Source organism: Neopelma chrysocephalum, unplaced genomic scaffold (assembly GCF_003984885.1).
Source record: "Neopelma chrysocephalum unplaced genomic scaffold, ASM398488v2 Primary Assembly neopelma1_62, whole genome shotgun sequence".
In the NCBI taxonomy this organism is placed as follows: Eukaryota; Metazoa; Chordata; class Aves; order Passeriformes; family Pipridae; genus Neopelma; species Neopelma chrysocephalum.
The window spans coordinates 6,990,065-7,011,958 of NW_020897719.1; the positions used below are offsets into that span (position 1 = coordinate 6,990,065).

Sequence of the window (21,894 nt, forward strand, 5' to 3'; positions counted from 1 at the left end):
GTCTTATTAAATTGGATATGACCATAAATAGTAAAAAGATTAGTAAACATAAAATATGTATAAAACATATAAGTAGAAATGTAAATTAGGCAAGTCTCAATGCATGTTACTAAACAGTTGTAGTGCATATCTGCAGATGTAGAAAGATCTGATGGTAAAAAGTAATGTGATAGGTCAGAGCAAGGGGAGGATAAACCAAATAATGATAGCTACTGAAAACTGGCAGTTACTTAGGGAAATAACTGAAATCTCACATGCAAGATAAAATTAAAGGTGATTTCATGTTTCTTTCATGCTGACTTTAATTTGTAATCAGTATAAATGATAATTGTTTTATATCTCCAGGAGAACCATCATAAAAATTGATAAAGCTAGTAGTGGAGAAAAGCTATACAAGACTTTTGTCTTTATATGGCAATATAAATATGTATATAGAAATATTTAAGCATGTTTCATTAAATTATGAAATTAAAATAACTGACTTTTCTAGATTAAAAATCATAGTCTTACATTCTTAACACATTCCAGAGGTTTAGCAAATTATGTGTCAGAAATATTCAAAGCAGCTGCAACTTCCCATTCCTTACTTACACTTTCTAATCTCTTTAACAGAAGAACAGGACAATTATTTTCTTTTATGTGACGTTTTACCAGAAGACAAGCTACTTAGAGAACAGCTTCAGCAAAAAAGACTGGTAAGAAATTACTGTTGTTTCATTTTTTAAGGTAAACGGTGCAATAGAGTAATATATGGTAAATTAGTAGGCATTTTAAAGTGAAATCATTTTTTGCTAGACTGCAAAATTCTGATTTTTTTTTTAAGCTCATTTTCCTAGCTGTTGCACAAATATACAGAAACCTCCTGTTTATAGATTTTTCCTTGGAATAAATTTGCAGGTTGTGTGTCAGTATTTCACACAACTGGAAGAGAAGCCCAGAGCACTGAAAAAGTCCGAGTGCGTTGAACATTTTTCTTCTTGCAAGGATCTGCAATGCATTGACACACTATCTGTCGTATGATAGTATCTGGGGAAATTAGCAAAATAAAACTCAGTGTGCAATACTGTGAAAAGGGAAAGTGATACATATTACAAAATCTTCAAGCAAGTTTTTCATGTCCATTCACATTCTCTTTCCCAGAGTTCATTAATTCATACTCTCATATTCACAAGCACCATAGTGGATGAGTGGAGGAAGTCTGGCAGTATTGTTTCTGTAAGATGCAAAGGACAAGAAATGCCATCTGTTGAGCCCACATGAACCGCTCTGATTCTTCTTGCCCAGCGATGGAAACCCAGTACTTTGGACAGACCTTGGTTAACTTTTAGGCATTGTCAGTTCTGAATAGGTGGTCCTTCAAGTTAAGCTCTTGCTGACCAGCTTCCAGGAGTCTTAGTCCAGATTGTTGACCAGTGGGTTTTTTGTTTGTTTGTTTGAAATACACATCTGGAGTCTGATTTTGCTGTTGGGCTAATTTAAAAATCAATGTTATGTGATACATAGCAGCCTTGTTGACAGTCTCCCCGTGTTAGGATGCAGGGTCTTCTGCTGGCAAGTCATGTGTACTGTGAGGTGTTAGAGTGCAGGCCTTATAGTCTTTACATAAATAAATTCCTCAGTTTACTACTGGCAGCTATGTCCTGGGAATTGGTAACACAGACCTTTTAACCCTTCATTATGCTGTTTCTTCTGGTATATTACAATTTTTTATATACACAGCATGCAACTAAAGACGTCTTAAGCATTGAGAATGAAGGAGAAGCTTACAAAACCCAAATTCTAGTCCCCAGGAAAGTTGGGATTGGCAGACAAAAATCCAGTCAGTTCAACTATTCTGAGAGTCTTACTTCAGTTTGCTGGCTAAAGTAATATTCTTCAGCTCACTACACATGACTAGTGAATCCCCAGAACTGGAGGAATATGTATAAGTCTTACACAGCTTTCCATAGGATCCCAGCTCCTGCAAAGAAGAAATGTGGTAGTTCTGCCACCAGGGATTTCCCATGGAGTTGGAGGTGCCTTAGCTGAAATTCGCATTCCTGTGTAGGTCTGTTGTATTGGCGTGGAAAACAGCTGAGGCAGTCATGCCTACCATGCTTCTCTTCCAGTTTATCCTGAGAGGTGCCATCCAGGATCAGTAAAAAAGGTTTATCAGTATCTTATCCATGACAGCAGCTAAGTATCTGTAGTATTTGCCACCTTCTGATCTAGTGGTGATTCTTTCCCAAAATATTCACCTAGGCTCCTGCAATTGACAGCTCAAGAATTTCCTAATTCAGCAACATGAACCAACTCTGAACCCACACGAACTTCCAGGATTCCCAGCAACCTGCAGTAGTGAGTTGCATGGCTTAATTACACATTGGGAGAGAATCGTCTGTTCAGTCCTTTTGAATCTGTCATGTCACACCTGGTTGGTTTTTGTGTGAGAAGAGGTAGTGAACAGTTTGTCCGTAGTCTCATCCAAACCATTCCTGATTTGTCTCCTGATCTACTTACCTCACATTATGTCTTTAATTTAGTCCTGTGCTGGAGTGCACACTCATGGCAAAGAAGGACAACAGCATCCTGGGCTGTATTAGGAAGAGTGTTGCCATCCAGTCAAGGGAGATGATCCTTCCCCTCTACTCAGCACTACCAAGACCACATCTGGAGTTCTGGGTCCAGTGCAGGGCTCCCCAGCCCAGGAAAGATATGGACTTAGTTGAGGAACTCCAGTGCGGGGTCACGAAGACTCCTTAAGACTGCCACATCCTTCATACGAGGAGAGGCTGAGAGAACTTGAACTGTTAAGTCTGCAAGACAAAGCTCAGGGGGGAACTTAGTGATGTATATAAATACTTGATGGGAATGAAGAAGAGGGAGTCAGATTCTTCTCAGTAATGCCCACCAACAGGACAAGAGGCAATGGGCATGAATTAAAAATCAGGAAATTCCCTCTGAAAACAAAAAACCCCACTTTTTTACTGTCAGGGTGGTCAAATACTAGAACAAGATGCCCTGAGAGGTTGTAGACTCTTCATCTGTGGAGACAGTCAAAACACATTCCTGGGTAACAAGCTAAAGTTGACCTTGTTTGGACATGGGGCTTGCACTTGTTGCTCTCATGAGGTCCTTTGCAATCTCAATGATTTGGTGATTTGAGGTTGAGGATGCTGTCTATTTGGTGGTTCTTCACTGTGCCTCATTGTTGCACTTCTCTGTATCTTTTCCAGTTTCCTACAGTCCCTTTGGGTTTATGAGAGACGTCTTGAATATTGTATGTGGGCATGCAGTGTCATAATGATGTTCATTTCGCAAGCATATATCGTGTCGTTTGTGGCTTTGAGGAAGGAAAGAGGGTTGTGATTGACCATGCAGCTGATGTTTTCATAAAACTGTCTATTATAATAATAGCTCCTGGCTGCTACAAATTGGACTGTACTTTTTTTTTTTAAAGGGCATTTATTTCTGATTTTGTGGTGTTTTGTGCTCTGCAGTTCTAATGCACCACTTTGATTCATGAAGGCCTGTTCCAACTAGGCCTCTCCACTGCCATTGTCATGGGAGTGTGGAGTCTGTTGGCTGGTGAGCAATCTCATCTCCTCTGCAAATAGACTTTGACTCTCCTCAAACTCAGGAAAGAGTGGAGGATTTAGCCCAAAGCAAGTGCTGGTTTTGTCTACAGAGTAATTAAGTTAGAAAAGAAAGAGATATGCATTCTTATTATGGTGTGAAATAGTTTGCAGTTATCACTGTTTTCAATATCAGAATTCTGTTTTTACAGAAGGATTTTGTGAAATCAAGCTGCAGCTGTAGTTGGGGCTAATGGAGTCACTACTTTAGTTACAGCAATAAAGTCTATTTTTTCATTTCCTTTTGCTGCAATCTGAGCGTTGACTTGCAAGTTAAATAGTTATTTTGCTTTGCAAAGCCTTTTACCTCCAGACAAGTCCAGCAATTAAGAGTGAGCTGGCAAATGGGCTTGTGTGTTTCATAGAATAAAGACCAGAACTACTTTTGGTGATTTTTCTGCAGCCTTTGAATCCTTACTGCTGTCTCCAGCAGTAAGCCCAAACAAGGACAAATGTTGTCTTTAAAATGTGCTGGCTGAAGCATTTCATTTTGCAGTTTTGAAACTCCACTTTAGGAATATTCCAGGCTGTATTGCAGCAGGGGAGCCAGCCAAGGTGGATGTCATGCAGAGACATTATGGTGACTGTGATGTATTGAGAGAGTCCAAGGAATGAGCCTGAACTAGGTTAGAGAGCGCAGCTTGCTGAAATAGCTGACAAGGCTATGTAATACAAAACAGACACAGTCTTTTGGAAAAAAACACAGTCTTGACAAAGAATTCATAGTTGTGAAGCAGTACCAGGCGAGGAAGTCTTGGCAGCAAAACTTGAGATACTTGGAGGGGCAGTGTCAGTATAAGCCACTTGGGCTTTTCCTTAAGATTTGTCTTAAAAAGGTAAAACCCCAAACCCATTTTTTTGAAAATAACATGCTTCCTACAACAGCACTGGCCATGTCTTGCTGTCATGTTTACCTGTCATCTGACTGGTAGTTTTAGGTGAAGAGGCTACTCTTCCTCCCAATAAATAAAGACCCTGAAGAGGAGTCTTCACCAAGACTGCAAGCTATACAATCTTCTCAGGAAGACCTGTTCATATGGTCCCAAGTTTGTCACCATCTTGAGCTGAGACAAGGTTGAGGTTGAGGCTGTGCACTGGACAGGATGGAGATGTTAGCCTGATTTAGTTTAATGCAACATCAGAAGTAGCTGGTAATGTCAGCGTGTTAATACCTCCTTCTGACATTCTATAGGTCCTTCTTCGCCTCTGTTTGGTATTTAATTGCTTTTCTCTAGCACTGTGGAATCTGGCCCATCCTTTACGGGTTTATGAAGACTTGTCACACTGAAGGTCAGAAATAGTTTTATCTAATTCTATAATGACCATTGGGTAAATTCTGTCAGATCTGAATATGTATAATGTCTAGCTTTTAATTCCTTCTTATCATTTGCTGACCTTCATTCTTTGTTTCTTTTGTTTTAAATGCACAGTTGTGACATAATTAACCTTCCTACAAAGATTGAAGCCCTGGATATTGCAAACATTCTTCTTTGTCTGTGTTTGGTCTCTTCCTACATTGGACCTTTGCTTTTCTTTGCTGTTTATTTCTAATGTATTTGGGGATGGGGAGAGATATTTTTTTGCTATTCTATTTTACTGTGTTAGCGTCTCCATCTTCTTTTCATTGTCTTAGTTCAAACAAACTTCACCTTTCTGCTGCTTCAGCTTGGCAGCCTGTGGTACGTGTCTACTGTAATTTCAGCCCCCTTTTTCTTTACATACATCTTCACACAGTTAGTTTTCAATCATATCATGAAACTCTTTCTCCCTTTTTTTAAATGACTCATCTTCCTGAACAAGCTGTAAGAATGTCTTCTAAATCAGTGTCACAATACCCTTCAAAGTGCAGTCATCTGACCTGTCATTGATTACAGCCTTTTCAGGTGCAGTTTCTAGCCTGTATCACTTCAGCAGCTGAGTCAGCTCAAGAAGAGGAGCAGTAGGGAAGAGAGGAAGAACCTAAGAGCAAGTGGAGCATACCACTCGGGGGGAACAGTCCCTTATAGCCATCCCAGTTAGTAATTCCCACATTCATTTTGGACCCAAGCTCTGTGGAGTAGATTAGAATCAAGGATAAGGTACAGAAAAAAAAAGAAGAAAAAACAAAAAACCACATTTTCCATATTCCTAAGAGGCAACTTGCCCCCGAAGAAAAGATACAGGGACTCCCTGAAACAACATCTCAGCCTTGGCCATATTGATCAACATAACTGGTCTACTCTGGCCTCCAATCGGGAGACCTGGAGACACACCATCTATAACGCTGCTGATGCTTTTGAGAAAGCTCGCAGGATCACCCTTGAGGAGAAAAGACAATGCAGAAAGAATCGAGCCTTACAGAATATACCCTCTAAGGAGTCTTTCTGCTGTGCCTTTTGCAACCGGACATGCCTATCTCGTATTGGCCTTTTTAGCCACCAACGCGCTTGTAACAAACGTGGGTAGAGCCCTTCCCAAATCTTCGTTCGCAAAGCCTAGCCATGATGAAGAGGCAACTTACCGTAAAAAACAAGAGTTGGGAAAATGGACTTCAAATGTTTCACAGTAAATTTATAACACTTGTATTACAATTCTGAGATTTTTGCTAATTTATTATAATGCCAGTTAAACTGTAGTTTCGTCTTTTTACTTATTCAGTCTGTCTGGGATCTATGGTTCAGCTTGGTTTCCTTCTTACATCCTCTCGGTGCCCCCAGCCATTTTCTTACCAACTTTCTTTTTTTCCAGTCAGCCACAACTCCTATTTCTCTGTAGGGTTTTTGTTGCTGCCCTTTGAAACCTAATTTTAAGTATCCCCTCTTAGCTGACAAGGTGATATCTTAAGATGCTCTTTCTTATCTTTGTCAGGGGGCTCGTTTAGGTAGCCTTTTCTTTGCCAGCCATATGATGTTATTCTTAAATACTCTCTGTGTTGTCATTGTTTCCATAGCAATATATTCCTCTCCAGAACATGTTGATCTATGCCTGTGCTTTGAACCCAACCAGAAAGAATGGGGAAGATGCTACCCATTCCTTTTCCTACTTCATTCTTGTCGACAAAGTTTTGTGGTTACATCTTATCTAAATAATTAGTAAAAAGCCAGGAATGCCCTTTTGAGTGATCAGCATGTACTCAGTTTCATCACCAGCTAGGCAATATCACTTGGATGGCAGCAGGTTACTGCCCCATTGCTTTCTTCTCTTCTTTGTCCTAGAAGTGGGTCTGTAATGCCATCATCCTTCATTGCTTAATGACTAGTCTTGGACATGCTGGTGGTCTGTCTGTCTAGCCATCGAGTCTTCATTTATAATATTCCTAAACTATGTATGCCTTCTCATATTCGCTAGAGGAGAGGAAAATGTGCACAAAGTAGTCAGGAGACACATGTACATTGAATGGTGTGACACCTGGCTTCAAAAGTGTTGAGTGTCCTCCAGACTGGATGTCTTATTCTGACAAATTCTTTGTATTTCCCTGCACCTTACAGCTAAGCTTCTTTCATGAAGGACTTCTCCAGCAGGCATTTTGATAATATTAAAGAAAAGGCATTCTTCTTGAGATAACATATGAGAGGACATGATAATGATTACAGAATTAAAATTGGGGTTTTTTCTGTACACAAGAGGCAAGAGAATACTGTTTGAAGTGGGAGAGCTGAATATAGCAATCAGTAAGAAGAGAAGCTGAATATAGACATTAGGAGAAAGTTATTGATATACAGATAAGATTATAGGTCTTTACAGGGACACGAAGTTTCTGATACCATGACTGTTCATAAGTATTTTTCCTATTTAGCAGCTACAAGCACTATCTAAAGTTCATCAGTCAATCTTTGAGAAAACTGTAGAATCAAAACCAAATTGTCTTATTCCAAAAGTACTTTATCCTAATAAATATATATATAATTGTGTATATAATTGTCAAATAATTTGGCTGGCAATGTTTTAGAGACAGTAGTGCATCTCAGATGTCACCAATCCTAATCTTTGTCTGAGTGTACTGTGCTGGTTTGTTTTATTGCCAGTGTATAAACAGCTTGTTCTTGTGATCTGTCACCATGATTTTTTGTTCTGTTTTGCTCTTAAACCAGAATCTGTTTCACTTGCTTTCTTTGCCTACAACATTAGCTATGTGAGCGTTTAGCAGGGAAATGTATCTCTTATTTAAATTGGAAGAAACTACAGATACACACTGTGTGTTTGAGCGATCACCTAGGAGAGCTTGATAGAAATACATGGTCATATTGTGAAGTGTCTGTCTTATATTATTTAGATCCAAATTCTCACCAATATTGCTGTCTCTGGTAGTAGGTTATTTCCCAGATAGACCCTCTGATTTTAGTGGTGTTAATGCATCTGCTATCATAACAGAAGGAATGTGACCTGTGATTGTGCACTCTTCACAACAGTGTGACTGAGTGCTCAGATGTTTGAGTCCTTCACACTGTAACAGTTGTGAAGTATCCCTGTCAAAAGAACATCTTCAGGCAAAATAGCTCCTCAGAGGGTATAGCACCATTTATAAAAAGTTTTCACTGGACCTTCTCCCAAGTGATCATTTGTATAACATACTGTCTTTCTAGTTGTTTGACTGGAGAGGGGACAGAGCAAAGGACCAGAGCTAGCAAGATGGATGCCAACAAGAACCTCAAACTACAAAATGTTCCTGCCCCAATCCAGCAGTACTGAAACACAGTACTTAAAATTGAGACTACTTGTATGCTTATGCCTTTGGAATAGAAATTTTGCACTTTGCCTTGTTAGGGCGTATGGCACAAATTTAGTGCTTATGGCAGAAGCCTTCAGAAAAGAAGAAGACACATACTGCTGTTAGCTCTGTTTTACAGACTAACCTGCAGAATCCATCCTCCACTGCACAAGCAGGTTCCTGTACTGCGGAATAAACTCAGATCTTCCTGTAGTCAGAAATTCACTGCACAATCTTGTCCCAAACTGCATAGTGCAATCTGCTGCTTTCTTAGAACTAGAGAACTACTTTCTGCCTTAATTTCTTTTCTCTCATAAGTGCTATGATTATAAAAGAGACAGATTTTGGGGAAAGAAATACCTTTTTTTGTCAGACAACTGATGTAGCTGGAAAAAAACAGGCAAAATCTTGACGACAAATTCTTCTGTTTGGAATCAAAAGCAGCAAAACTTGTGCTGATTACTAGCTGTGAATAGTTGTTCTATGTCAATGATCCAAGCCATGAATTTAAATAGCTACATAAATTATTTAAGAGGGCCTTGTTAGTAAAGAAACTTATGACACACAAAAAAACCCAGTGATCTGACAGCAATAAAGATAATTTAGCACCTGGGAGATAGCATCTGTTGGAAAGAAGGGTAATAGCAATTACAATATCAGAAAAGTCTTATGTGCCATAAAACCAGCTGTCCTAAATCCATAGCTTTTGGCATCCAATGAAGTTGTTAGTCTTACCTTTTGAAGGCATTTTGTATGTTTTGAATATCTCTTGAGATATAGACCAGAGATGAAGTAATTGTTTAGGGAAAAGTTCTTACTAGCTGCAAGTGTACCTTTTTCATCTTCTACTGATTATCAGTGTGAATTCTTGCTGATGCAGAGTGCTTAAGTCAGCTCCTCCTCACAACCTCAAACTAAGCATTATGAACGTGTGGGACATTTTTCTGAAATCCAAGTTACAAATTGTGAAGCAAATTATCAAATTGCTTTTAAAATAGCAGTTTAATGTGCTGGTATATTTAAAGATGATTATCTTGCTTAATTCTTCTATTCGTTATGGAAAATAATATATGTGCTTTTTCCTCAAGTGACTTCGTCTTTTCATTCTCTGACACTTTGATATGACTCAGGATCCTAAAAAAGTTTTGGGAAATTTTCATGGCTGAAATGTTTTGGGTATTTTGTCTTAGAATCAACAATGCATTATTGCTGACCTCCCCAAAAATTTGAAGGAATTGGAAGCTGGTGCAAGAATTTAAGTAAATTACTAATTTCCTGCCTCATAACTTCAGTTTTTGCTTGACTTTCATTATGGGCTGAATGTCTCTGCTCAGAAAAAATCTCAGAAGTTTTATGTAAGTTATTGTAATTGCTGTTCTCCCTTCAGAGTCCCAGCATTGAAGTAGAGGGTTGGAAATGTCTATAGGGAAGAAGAGCAGCCCTGTTGCTTTTGCTGCAAACCAGTGCTTTTAGTTCCTCACCTGTGCAAGTATCAGAATTCCTTTCTGGCTTGGAAAGTTTCTTCCAGCAATAAAAAATGCCAGTATTAGATAAAAGTAATGTCTACTTTGGAAAATACTGCGGGGTTAGTCAAAGCTTCCCAGCTGCCAAGCATGCTGGCGTAGAGGGAAATGTGAAGGATGAGGGAGTGGAGCAATAGCTTCGTCTGTGTGGAGAGCACTGTACACTTCTCCTTCCTCCTCAAACATACCTGAGAGCAGCTGCTCACAAGGGTTTCAGTAATCTGGAGTTAGGCAGCCAAATATTGCAGAAAACTTTTTTTCCCTCCTAGTAAATTAAAATCAGGAAGCTACACTGTAATATCATTAATGAGAGGTTGGGAGTGTTTAAACCCTTGCTGTCTTTATATTTGAATTATACGCGTCTGTTTAGATTGTTTCCAATGTGTTCTACAAAGTATAGAAACACAAAGATGCTTTCAAATTCAAGGTTAGCCCAACAGAGTCAAACATACTGTTGAGTGGTGAGAGTGGCAGCTACGTGTACCAGAGAAAGCACTGACATGCTGTGGGATGTGTGCTGCCCGCATGGAGCAGACAGATAGTCTGCTTAATTGCATCTCTGCTGAAGGTCTCTGTCAAGGTGTGTTATGCTCCATTTATCACCTTCCAGAGTCAGCCCTGAAAAATAGGAATATATATTTCTTTTATTTGATGTTTAGCATAACACAGCAGGACATGAGTGGATATGGCCTAAAATGTGAGTGGGTGCTGGTGGGCGTGACTCCAACATAAAATGTACACCCTGTAGTACAAAGACAAACAGAAAAGCCCCAGCATCTGTATTTTCAGGGTAACAGACGCATTTCCTCTGGCAGCCACAGGCCTCAGGCCAGGTGTACGTCAGGTGTCACACACTCCTGTGCTCTTGACAGGCATCCTTATCGCCCCACTGCCCCTCGCTGGGTGCAGCATGCTGTTCTTGTGGAAGAGAAACAGCACATTTATTTGCTCAATGTCAGCCTCCTGCCATCCCTCAGTGGGCGATGGGATGTGACGTGGTACATCCCACACCAACCCATCCACACTGCAGGACACATTTGGGCCCTTACTGACAATAGCTAAAGCCTTCCTCTTTTTTCTTTTAGGGCTGAGGGGGCATGTCTTTCCTTTCTTGTTTCTTTTCCTTCTTTTTTGACATCTATGGAGCTTATCCAACAGGTGTAGCTGAATGTAACTTAGATGTAGACTGTGGACAAATTTGGGTCTTAATCCACATAAGAGAGTTACTAAAGAGGCAGGTGAGAAACACAAAGTTCCACTGCAGACTCTAAGTAGATAAAGAGTTTGAGAAAATCCCTTGAGAAATTCAGTCAGGATCCTGAATGTCAGAAAGCAGGCAGAAGCACCTCTAAGTTGCACAGAAATTAAATCCTTTCCCAGTTATCAGTATTTAAAACACAGCTACGGATTAGTATGCTTCTAGGCTGAAAATACGCTAAATTTTAATCCAAATTCTCCCATATCCCAGCTGATTATGACCTTTCTATCTGAAGTGCATAATAATTCCAGGTATAACAACATTGTTCCTGTTACAGCACCAGAGAAAAATCATCTGCTGCTTGGTTTTATTGTTGTTAGGAAAAGTGCATCAAGTGTTGTAAAGTGTCCGGCCTAGCCTGTTGCACTGCTTTAAACAGAACCAGGGTGAAGGCAATCACCTTCTCCTTTTCCCGGGGTTTGATATGTGCCATGACTTCTTACAGAAACTGCCAGGGCTGTTGTCATTGGTCCCATATTATGAAAAAGCCCTCTAGGTTGCTAGCAATTAGCCACATAGAACTGAGTCTGTCATTCCACTGGGTGTTAGGTGGTTACCCATAAACTTGCTCACTGATACCAGAGGTAAATATGAATCATAAACTGTTATGTTTTATACAGAATTATTTAAACTGCTGCATTACTGTGGATTGTATTGCTTTCCAGGCACCATGCATATAACGTTAGGAGAATTTTACTAGAACTTGACTGGAGCGCTAACTGCTTTTGAAAAAAATTTTTGTGAGAACCTACACTCAAAAAATACTAACATCTGGTTTGTGTCAGCAGCACATTTGAATTTTATGTGTTCATTTTTACCAGTAAAAGTAAAGACATATAATAAGCTTATGTGATGCAATGATTTTATGATTATGGTTTTATCTGAATAATTGTATCTGTTTTTCTTTTCATAGAGAGAAATTCTAGAACAGCAACAACAAGAGAGATGTGACACAAGTTTTCATAGTATGTGTATGTTCTGCGATCAAGAATTCACAGGAAACAGGTTTGTTTATTGCCCTGTTTACTTTTGGTGTATTTTTTTCATATCCACTCAGCACCTTTGTTTATGGTTTTAGTGTCATCAAACCAGTTACTGCCTAATGGTAGGACTCAGAAGATAGAATTAATTTTAAGGTATAGTTTAAGTATTTTTTTCTACTGCAGTGCCATTTTAAATAGACCCTGTCATACTTCTCAATCCTTTTTATTTATTCCGAAACAACTTTTCGTACTACACAGGAAACTGGAGTTGGGAACCAGCTGTTTTAAAGAGAGACAGGTTTTTTGACAGTTGTTTTAGTGGCAAGAGGACCTGTTTAAGCCAGTATAACTGTTAAATATTTCCATGCAGTTGTACATTTTCCTATTTAAACCTCACCAAACCAGTGTGAATTTGAATATCAAATGAAAAAGAGGAGAGAAAAATTAGAGTGAGAATGGAGCACTTTGCAGCATCAGTCAGGTGCGAGCAAGGGTTACATTGAGATACTTGCTCTAAGGAAACTTTGTGTGGTGGGTTGACCTTGGCTGGACACCAGGTGCCCACCCAGCCACTCTATCACTCCCCAGCCGGACCAGGGAGAGAAAATAAGATGGAGAAAAACTCATACACTGAGATAAGGCAGCTTATTAAAGCAGAAGCAAAAGTTTGCTCACACACAAGCAAAGAGAAAAAAATTAGGTTTACTCTCTGCTTCCCATCAGCAAGCAATGTTCAGCCACTTCCCGGGTAGCAGTGCTTCAACACATGTAGCACCTGATCCAGAAGGCAAACATAATGAATGCCCCACTCTTCCTCCTCCTTTCCTTAGCTTCTATATCTGAGCTGATATCATATGCTATGGAATATCTCTTTGCTTAATTTCGGTCAGCTGTCCTAGTTGTGTCCCCTCCCAGGATCTTGCCCATCTCCAGCCCCTTGTTGTGGGGGGAAAGTTGAGGGACAGTGCTGATGCTGCGCCATCACTGCCCAGCAGTAGCCAGAACACTGGTGTGTTATCAACACCTTTCTAGCTACCAACGCAAAACACAGCACTGCGAGGGCTGCTATGGGGAAATGAACTCCATCGCAGCCAGACCCAACACACTTTGTTTATACACAGTAAATCAGTTTCAGCTGGAGAAGCTGAGTCTGTTTGCATGGTTAGGTCTGGTACTCTGGAAGGGTAGGAGAACCTGGGATCATATGCCTGCAGGTTGTCCCAATGTTGTGTGAATGCCCTCTTCTCTTCACTATTTGGTGAAGTTCACATCATTCATCCCCCAAGAACTTCATCCTCTGATTACTCTTGGATCTGACACATAGAATGCATGGATTTAAAAAAATGCTGGACTGTGGTAAAAGTAAATATCAACACTCACATGTTTCTTTAGTCTCCAAAAGCAGAAGCTGAGGCATATAGAGAGGTTGAGCACCTAAGGAGTTAACCAGTATATCTCTATTAGAAAAATAGCTTATTTAACATCCATTATGTTTGTTTGTGTGTACTTTTGAGTGCTGTTGTGTGTACTTTTGAATGCTGTATGAAGCAGTATTGATGTAAAAGCATATCACATCCAAGAATTTCTGCTCTTCTAACCAGCTTAGAGAAAACTGACAAATGGCTTTTTAAAATGTTTCTCAAGAGGATTGTTTGAAATGTGATTTGCTTGTACAAGTTAATAAATGAGCTTTTCTAACAGTGAGAGTCAAACTGTACTATAATTTTCATTTAAAGTATTATACTTCATGTATGCAGACTGAGTGGTTGAAATGTTACTGAATGTTACTGAATGTTCAGCAGAGCTGAAAATGATAGCTTCCTGTTTCAATAAAGTTGTATTCTTTTTTCCTAGGAGTGGCAGCAAGACTATTATTGTTTATTTAATGTTGGCTTTTATGCATTTTTAGAGCAATTGCTGTATTTGAAATCACTAATTGAATAATTCTCATATTTATCCAAAAATATGTAATGTTCTATTTGAATGTCATTTCTAGATCTGTCCTTCTCAATCATATGGCAAGAGAGCATGCTTTTAACATTGGGCTGCCAGATAATATTGTGAATTGCTATGAGTTTTTGGCTGTATTACAGGGGAAGCTTGACAAGTAAGTAGTGTTTTGTTTGTTTATTTTTTCAATAAACATGGGTCATATTTATTTTAACCTTGGAAATAGGTTAGGTTAAAATTAATTCAACGTTCATGATTAGTTAAGAAGAAACAAAGACAGCATGTAAGTTTATTGTGAGTCCTCTTAGTCTTTTTTTTGACTTATTGAAAATTAATTCATAACCATTCATAGTATGTGTTTGCTGGAAAAAGTCATGTGCAGTTCTCCCGTTGTTACACATTGCACAATTTCCATCAATAACAGCACATGCCTTTTTATCATAACTGTTAATGTTCTTTCTCATCATAACAATCTTTTTACTAAATGTCTCTTTAATCACTGAATACAGAGTTCTTGTGCCAATGTTCATTTGCCTCTATGTATCGTATGGGATGTTTGGTTTCTCCCTTCTGTACTGCTTACAGAGTACATCCCAGAGGGATAGATATATGTTAACTTTTTCTAGGAATGAAGATGTATCAACAATGCCTTTTCTTTTATCGTTGGTCTTGCCTAATGCACTGAATTACCACGCTCACTGATAATTTGCATTTTTCCTATTTATCAGTAGGACCTGAGGCTTTCAGTTAAATGGAGTTTTCTCAAAGCAAATCCTCCCTACAGTTAATAAACACATGCTGAAATTGTGTCCAGAGTAGTGAAAGGCCACTCCTACTACCTGTAAGAATAGACTTAATATCTGTGCTAGTAGAATAGTACCTGAAAATAAATCATTAAGAGGAGAAAAATCTTGTTTCAGGCAAATATGACTACATTATGTATGCTGAGGAAAAGCATTACATACTCTTCCTGGGAATGCCTTTCTCAAGTAGAGCAAACGCTTTGCTGTTAACAGGTGGAGCAAAGCAGATATTAAAATTCACAGATGTATTCTGCCATTGGACCTATGATTCACCAACAAGGCAATATTGATTTGAAGCCTGAAAGCACAAGGAGAAATCAAAACTTCTTAAATGTCTTGGAAGGCAAAAAGATACTGAGAATCCTGAATTGCTGCTCTACACAGAAGAGCTGAAGGGAATCTGGAACCGAAACAGTTCTATTATGCTGATTGTAAGAGACAATGTAAGGCAGTGCATATACTTCTGTTTTGTTTGAATTGATCTGGAAGACATGCTGTGGTAAAATTCTCATTTGTTAATGAATGTTTTCACCTTGTCAAGTAATGTGTATATGCACATACATATATAATACTTCATGTCTATGTACATATGTATGTACATATATGCATATACTTATGTATATGTATGTATACCCATATATATGAAGTTTATATATATATGTATGTGTGTGTATGTGAATTTACTTACTGAATTTTATTTCTCAGGATTTCAAAACCCATTGATCATCCTGGCAAACTTTCATTTAACCTCTCTGTTGAGATAGAATCATAAAAACTTTCTGTTTAGCTAATTTAAATTGTTTCAAAAGAGAAGTAGTATGTTCAGGAGATTGGGTTTTTTTCACTTTGAATTACAAAGAAACAGTTACGGATGGGTTGGATGCCAGTGTAAGTGTATGCTGAGTTAAAGAGTTCATATGTTGACCGATCAATGGCCTTCCCAGGCCAGTTTTGGGTAATCAGACTTTTCTCCCACTTTGCGTAGAGGGCAAACAGTAAACATTTTATTATCTATATTTTCATTTTATGTCATTGTTATTTCTGTGTTTGATTCTACTGTGATCTAAGCTTATCTTGTTTTGGTGTTTTTTTCAAATAACCTTTCTCTTTTATTTAGCTTGCTTTCACATGCTTAGGATTAATCTTACTATATGTAACTCCAGCTTATTAAAGGTTATTATGTTGTACTATTTTCCTTTTAACATGCTGACCTGTTTACCTTTTTATTTTAGTTTGCAGTGTTTATATTGTGAAAAAGTCTTCAGAGACAAAAACACACTTAAAGATCACATGAGAAAGAAGCAGCATCGCAGAATCAATGCCAAAAACAAAGAATATGACAAATTTTATATCATTAATTACTTGGTAAGTAGTTCTATGAATAATTAGTAAATTGACTAAAAAGATACAGACAATATCTAGTTAAAAGTGAGTAATTCCAAACCAGCAGTTAGTATAAAGGTCAAAAATCAAGTGAAGTACTCTTAAGAAATATGCTCATTTATGGTATGATATTCTGGATAATTTCAAACTAAGCATTAGTAAACATTTGTTGTTGAGAATTGATTTTTAGAGATGCAAGAATGTAGCGTGAAGAGACACTAATCATCATGTCATTAGTGCTCAGTCTCTGCCTTTATAACTAGAAGGGAAAATGAGATCAAGCAATGAAGTAGGTGGAAGGTCTAGCTTGAATGCTATTTGCTTTGAGCTTGTTTTCTACAAACCTTGAGCTGGAAGTGCTCTTCAGAGTATAAAATAAATGCAAAGAGGAGGAAAATGAAAGATACATAGATGAAAGAAGAACTGTTAGTTTTTAGCCTCCAGGTAGGTGTATGTTGCTAAATATTTTTGTATCTCAGACCTCTGAGAGTGTGTACGTGTGTGTAGCAGATTTTCACTTGCTGCCTTCAACTTGTCAATATAGGAGCTGCTTCAAAAGCTGCTATGTTCTGTCCCAGAAATAACTGTAGTTCACCTGAAGTAGTCTTTGTGCCTTCTACATGTGCTAACATCCAGGTTATAAGTAGGCGTTACTCAGATTTTAATCTCTTCCATCTTAGATTAGGAAATTGATCTAGGTGACTGCCCAGAAGCACAGAGAACCATGAAGTACTACTTGAAAAATTTGAGAGACATACAGGGAGGTCATAACATCAGTACAGACACAGTGGCTGTGTCATGTTAATAAGCAGAATATGCCAAAGTAAATAAAACAGCAAGGCTAATATTCATATACCTAACCTCTTTTCCCACTCTCTCCAGTTGCTCCAAAACTGGTGGCCTTGTCCATCCTGTTTGCTGACAATGATTTCAATGGCCCGTATGCTTCCTGAACCACATGTAAGCATGGTCTAGGTTGTGCTGCTGACATGGCCACAGAACACGTAAACTGTTTAACAGTCAGGGCCTTGATCCTCTTTGCCTGGTATTCTGGCCAGGACTTTGCAGAGTGTCTTAGTCACTCAGAGACGTATTTTTTCAGGTCCTTGCAATTACAGATGATAGTAAATATAATTCGAATAGGGTATGTCAAACCACCAAAATGTTTAAAATTGGGCAAGGAGGTCTTTGTGTGCAAGATTTGTACCACTGTGCTGCCAGAGCATCTTCTAGGAGATGCTTCGGATAATCACAATTCTATGTCTGGCTCTATATGCTTTGCTACAGCTGTGTTTTCTTTCCACGCATTTTCAGTTGTCATTCACTACGGTCTACTCAGTGGACTGTTTCTACTCAGTCTTTGAGATCCTTTGAACCACTTCAGAAGTGCTGACATTTCATCTTTTAAAGAAAGGATTTTATTTAAAAATAAAGAATTGAAAACAGACTAAAAGCTCTGTCTGAAACACTTATAAGGTAGTTCACTATAAAACGTGTATTTGCACACAGCAGATTTTTAGGAATGTTCTTATGTAGTGGAAAGTGTTTGCTTTCCAAATAGCTTTTGGTAACCCCCCTTTTCTTTTTTTTGCACAAATTGAAGAAGATTAAAAGGAAAAACCTCAGTTTGTTCACTAGGAGTTCAGTAGATTGGCCTTTATATAGTAAGGAGAAAACATTCCGTACTGCACATATATGGTCTCGAGTAGATTATGTTAAATGTGATAGGATGTTTTTTTGAAGCTGAGTCTATATTCATTAAATTCTAGATGTTACACGAGGTCTGCTTTCTGTAATTACTTGATAGAGTGATTTTGCTTCCTCTCCCCTAGCACCTCACAGCTTACTAGAGGATTTTTTTTTAATGTGTACTGTGAAGCTTTACTGACTTACAAATGAGTTTTAAAGATCTGTGTTTCCCATTGCTCCTACTGTCCAGGGGAATTATACAATTTCACAGACACAGACATGGTTTATATAACTTATCTGCAATGAGAGATATAGTGTTTCAAAATTTGCTACTGAATTCACTTTAACCTAAAGATATAGGCATACAATTTAGCTATTTTTCATATGTTTTTCACAGAATTTTTAATTTTGATCTTTCTATATTCCAGTTTGATCAAGGGTTTTTTTCATCAGAAAGAAACTGTAAAACTAGGTAGGTCTCCAGTGATAAAAATCAATATTGTCACAGTCTTATACACTTTACCTTTAGGATGTGCACCATAAAGCTTTTCCGTCAGCAATTAGATCTTAAGCTATTTAAACTGAGAGTTCTTTATTGCAACCATCTTACAGACATATTATCTTCACCAAGCACTGCATAAAGTAGTCTTATTAAGCTGGAACTGGCAGTTTCCTTTATTTTGTGGCTTTTATACCAAGAAGTTTTAAGGACTTTTTGTTCAGATGGCTTGAGAATGTCTGCTGAATTGCCTCATGATCTTTTGGCCAGTTCTTACTTGTCTTTTAAACTGGTGGCAGAGCTCCCATTGATTTCATTTAGAGCAGTAGTCTTGCCTGCCTTCTGCCTTTCCGTCCATTCTGCTTTTGACTTCATTTGTGTTTGTAGTGCAGATGTGAGAATCTGTTTTCATGATAACATAAGTTACTTTTCTATGTGTTGGCAATTTTCTCCCCTAAATTTCTAATTTCGCAAGCAGTGCGTAACAGAAGTGCATATTCCTTTGTAAATACTTTGATATTCTGTAACTTCCTATGATTTCTGTCATGATCTACTTCCATATCATTTATTTGTCTATCTCCATATCATTGACATATTCTGTTGCTCGCAGGTTAGCATTAGGATAAATTACATGTGGTAATTTATCCTAAGTAATTTAACTAACTAGGAGTGGAAGCTTTTTTTGTCATGTGCATGATAGATTTCTTTCATAAGCAAGTATCAAAATCTTATTATTAGATCATTATATTGAATTACAGAGAGAGTTTTGCAATTATGTAAATTACTTGAAGGGCAGTGGGGTCACTTCCCCAGTGAATTTGGAGGTCTTTTGTCTCTATTGTCTAAGTGTGGAAGTTTATACTAATCCTATACAGAAAGACCTGAAGTACAAATTGAAAGAGACAAACTGATAGTAGAGTGTAAAGAACTGAGCAACAATGCATCCATGATATATATGTAGGTTACCTTATTTTTCCTTTTTCCAAAAAAAAAACTTCCAACCTAATTTTCTTGTTTCTCTGCCTGTGTTATCCTGTGGCCCCATGACTCACCTTGCAAAAGAGCCAAGTAAAAATGGAGAGGGAAGAACTTTGTAGTCTGTTGTGCCTGCTGGAGGCTATAAAAGAGCAAAAGGCAAAAACTTTCTTATTCCCAGCCTGAGAAACTGAGGCAGACCTAGACTGGCAAGGCCTTCCTTTCTGTATTCACCTGATTGTTACCAGCAGCACTTTAAGTACAGAATATCCTTTGTAGGAAGCACGGATGTCTATTTTCAAATTGACTAATGGTGTGTATCTGTAGTACAACATCACTATAGTGAATGCACTTATAACTAAGCTAAACAGCTGAAAAATGGTACCTACTACTTACTAGAAAACTTGTTTCATAAAGCCTTTACTTTTCCTCAAAGATAAAAAGGTATTTTCTCCTTATTGCCAAGCCCTAGATCATCATTATTATCTGTTGGGAACCAGGGGAAGAATATGCTATTATGGGGGTTACTAGTTATATTTAGCCTGTTTTGACTTACACAGTGTGTATGTTATAAAATAGTAGAGGGAAACCAATCATCAGTTGCTGTTAGTTCCAGGCTTAATAAAATCCCCCAAGTGGGGGAATGCTTCATATTGAAACTCATCCAATGTGTATGAACTAATGTTGGGATAAGGCGATCTCTTCTACTTGATAGACCATCTCAAGTTCTGCAGCAGTATGAAACAACTCAGATGATCACAGCAAGAAAGGTGAGCAGAAGGATGAGAGGAAATTTGCAGGGGAAAGCAGCATCTGTTTGCAGTTTCTGAGGCCCACAGGCCTGGAACTCTATTTGCATGTAGTTCAGCAACTGGTCTTTAGGGAAAACTGCTTGAGATACCAGGTGCTGTTTATGGTTTCTTCCATCTCAGCACTTCTTTTCAAGCTGAGGTGTGTTGCCTCAGTGAGGCACACAGACTTTCTCCCTGTAGAACCTTTAAAATTGCACTCAAGTTGAGCTGTTAAATTGTCAGTGAGGCATTTCATCTCTGTGCATTTAGACTTCATTTTGAAAGAGAAAATAATCAAACCACACACATTTGCATGCTCTCCTTGCTTTTCTGTAGGACCATCCTCTCTGTGAGATACACAGTAAAAAAATTGGTTTTTCTTGGATATATTGCAGGGCCTTCAGTTTTTTGATTATGCATTTTCTACTGTTTGAACTATTAACAATAGTCAAGTCTCATTTTTTCTCTGATTTTGTTAATAATTTCTTGGGAATCTCAAGAGATGATTGCTGGGAACTCCTGCATCTTAGATGAAAGAGCAAAGAAAGTTGAATGCTTAACAAAAGCACCCTTGATCCCAGATGCCCATCAAGCAACTGAAAAAGGGTTTTTAAAAAAAAACTATGAAAAATTAAAAAAAAAAAAACAAAACACAACACTGAAAGAGTTTTAAGAGTGTTTCAAAGAACTTTTTTCCACCCAATTGCTCAGCTTCAGTCTCTTTGCACAGTGTCCCTAGTTATCCATTCACCATGCAATTTTCCAGTGATACAGGACCTGGTTAGCTTTTTCCTTTTTCTTCTTTGTTTTTCTCCTCTGAATATAAATAAAGGAGGGAAACAGAGACCTCTTACAAGATTCCTCTTTGCCTTCTTCACAGAAACACTATAAGAAACAGCAGCAAGTTTGCGCATGGTTTTTCCCTTTCACCTTTAATTAAAAGGTGAAACTTAATATTGGCCATTGTTTTGAACATAGTCTTTTGTGCTCATATACTTCAAGCTGGTAAGGGGAAAAATTGTGAGCATTTGTCTTCATTTTGCAGTGGTTGTGAGCCACTATCCGCTCATTAAGGTGTTAACATTAGCAGACACGGGAAACTGGTGTGCAGCTGGGAGAACATGTGGTGAGAGGTGTTAATGGCTTCATGTTATCTCACAGTAATGGTGACATTAATGAGTCTCCCCTCTAACTCAGACAGTTTACACACTACCATGTAGCATCACTGAATTAATTACTGAATTTTCATTTTGTAATATCTGATGACATTAGGTTTAGAGCTGTCTAGAGACAATTGTTTATCATTTTCCTGATATACACTAACAACTTTAAAAATTCTCATAAAATTGTTAGATGATTAAATCTTCTCCTTCTTTTTCCAAACAACCATAAAGGCAATAATAATACTTGTTACCTAGGATGTTATTAAATATATTTATTACACAGAATATTTGAATAAAATTAATTAAAGTATTATCTTTTTATTAGCTACCTTTTTTTTTTTAATGGGGAAAAGATCGTCAGCTATGATGATCTTTGTGAGTCCTTCACAGTCATCAAAAATATGAGTTCAAAAATACTATTCTGATTACTGGTTAGTTTGCTTGGGTTTATTTTTAAAGACAAGAAAAATCCAAGAAAAGAAAAACACTAGCTGAAGATCATTGCTGGTATTTCAGTAGAGCGCTTCAGCTTTTTATTGCCTGTTATTTATATCTCAGTCATGCTGAGAGTGCTGG

At 38.0% G+C, this 21,894-nt stretch overlaps 1 protein-coding gene across 1 annotated transcript in view; it reads left to right on the top strand.

Annotated features, from left to right (window-relative positions):
* The window catches only part of ZNF277 (zinc finger protein 277), a 41,257-nt gene that overhangs the window by 13,241 nt on the left and 6,122 nt on the right, over positions 1 to 21,894 (top strand). The window contains exons 4-7 of the mRNA XM_027682187.1: positions 613 to 695; positions 11,996 to 12,087; positions 14,062 to 14,172; positions 16,051 to 16,183. Coding sequence (XP_027537988.1) covers positions 613 to 695; positions 11,996 to 12,087; positions 14,062 to 14,172; positions 16,051 to 16,183 — 419 coding nt within the window. The remainder of the gene's footprint in view (positions 1 to 612; positions 696 to 11,995; positions 12,088 to 14,061; positions 14,173 to 16,050; positions 16,184 to 21,894) is intronic.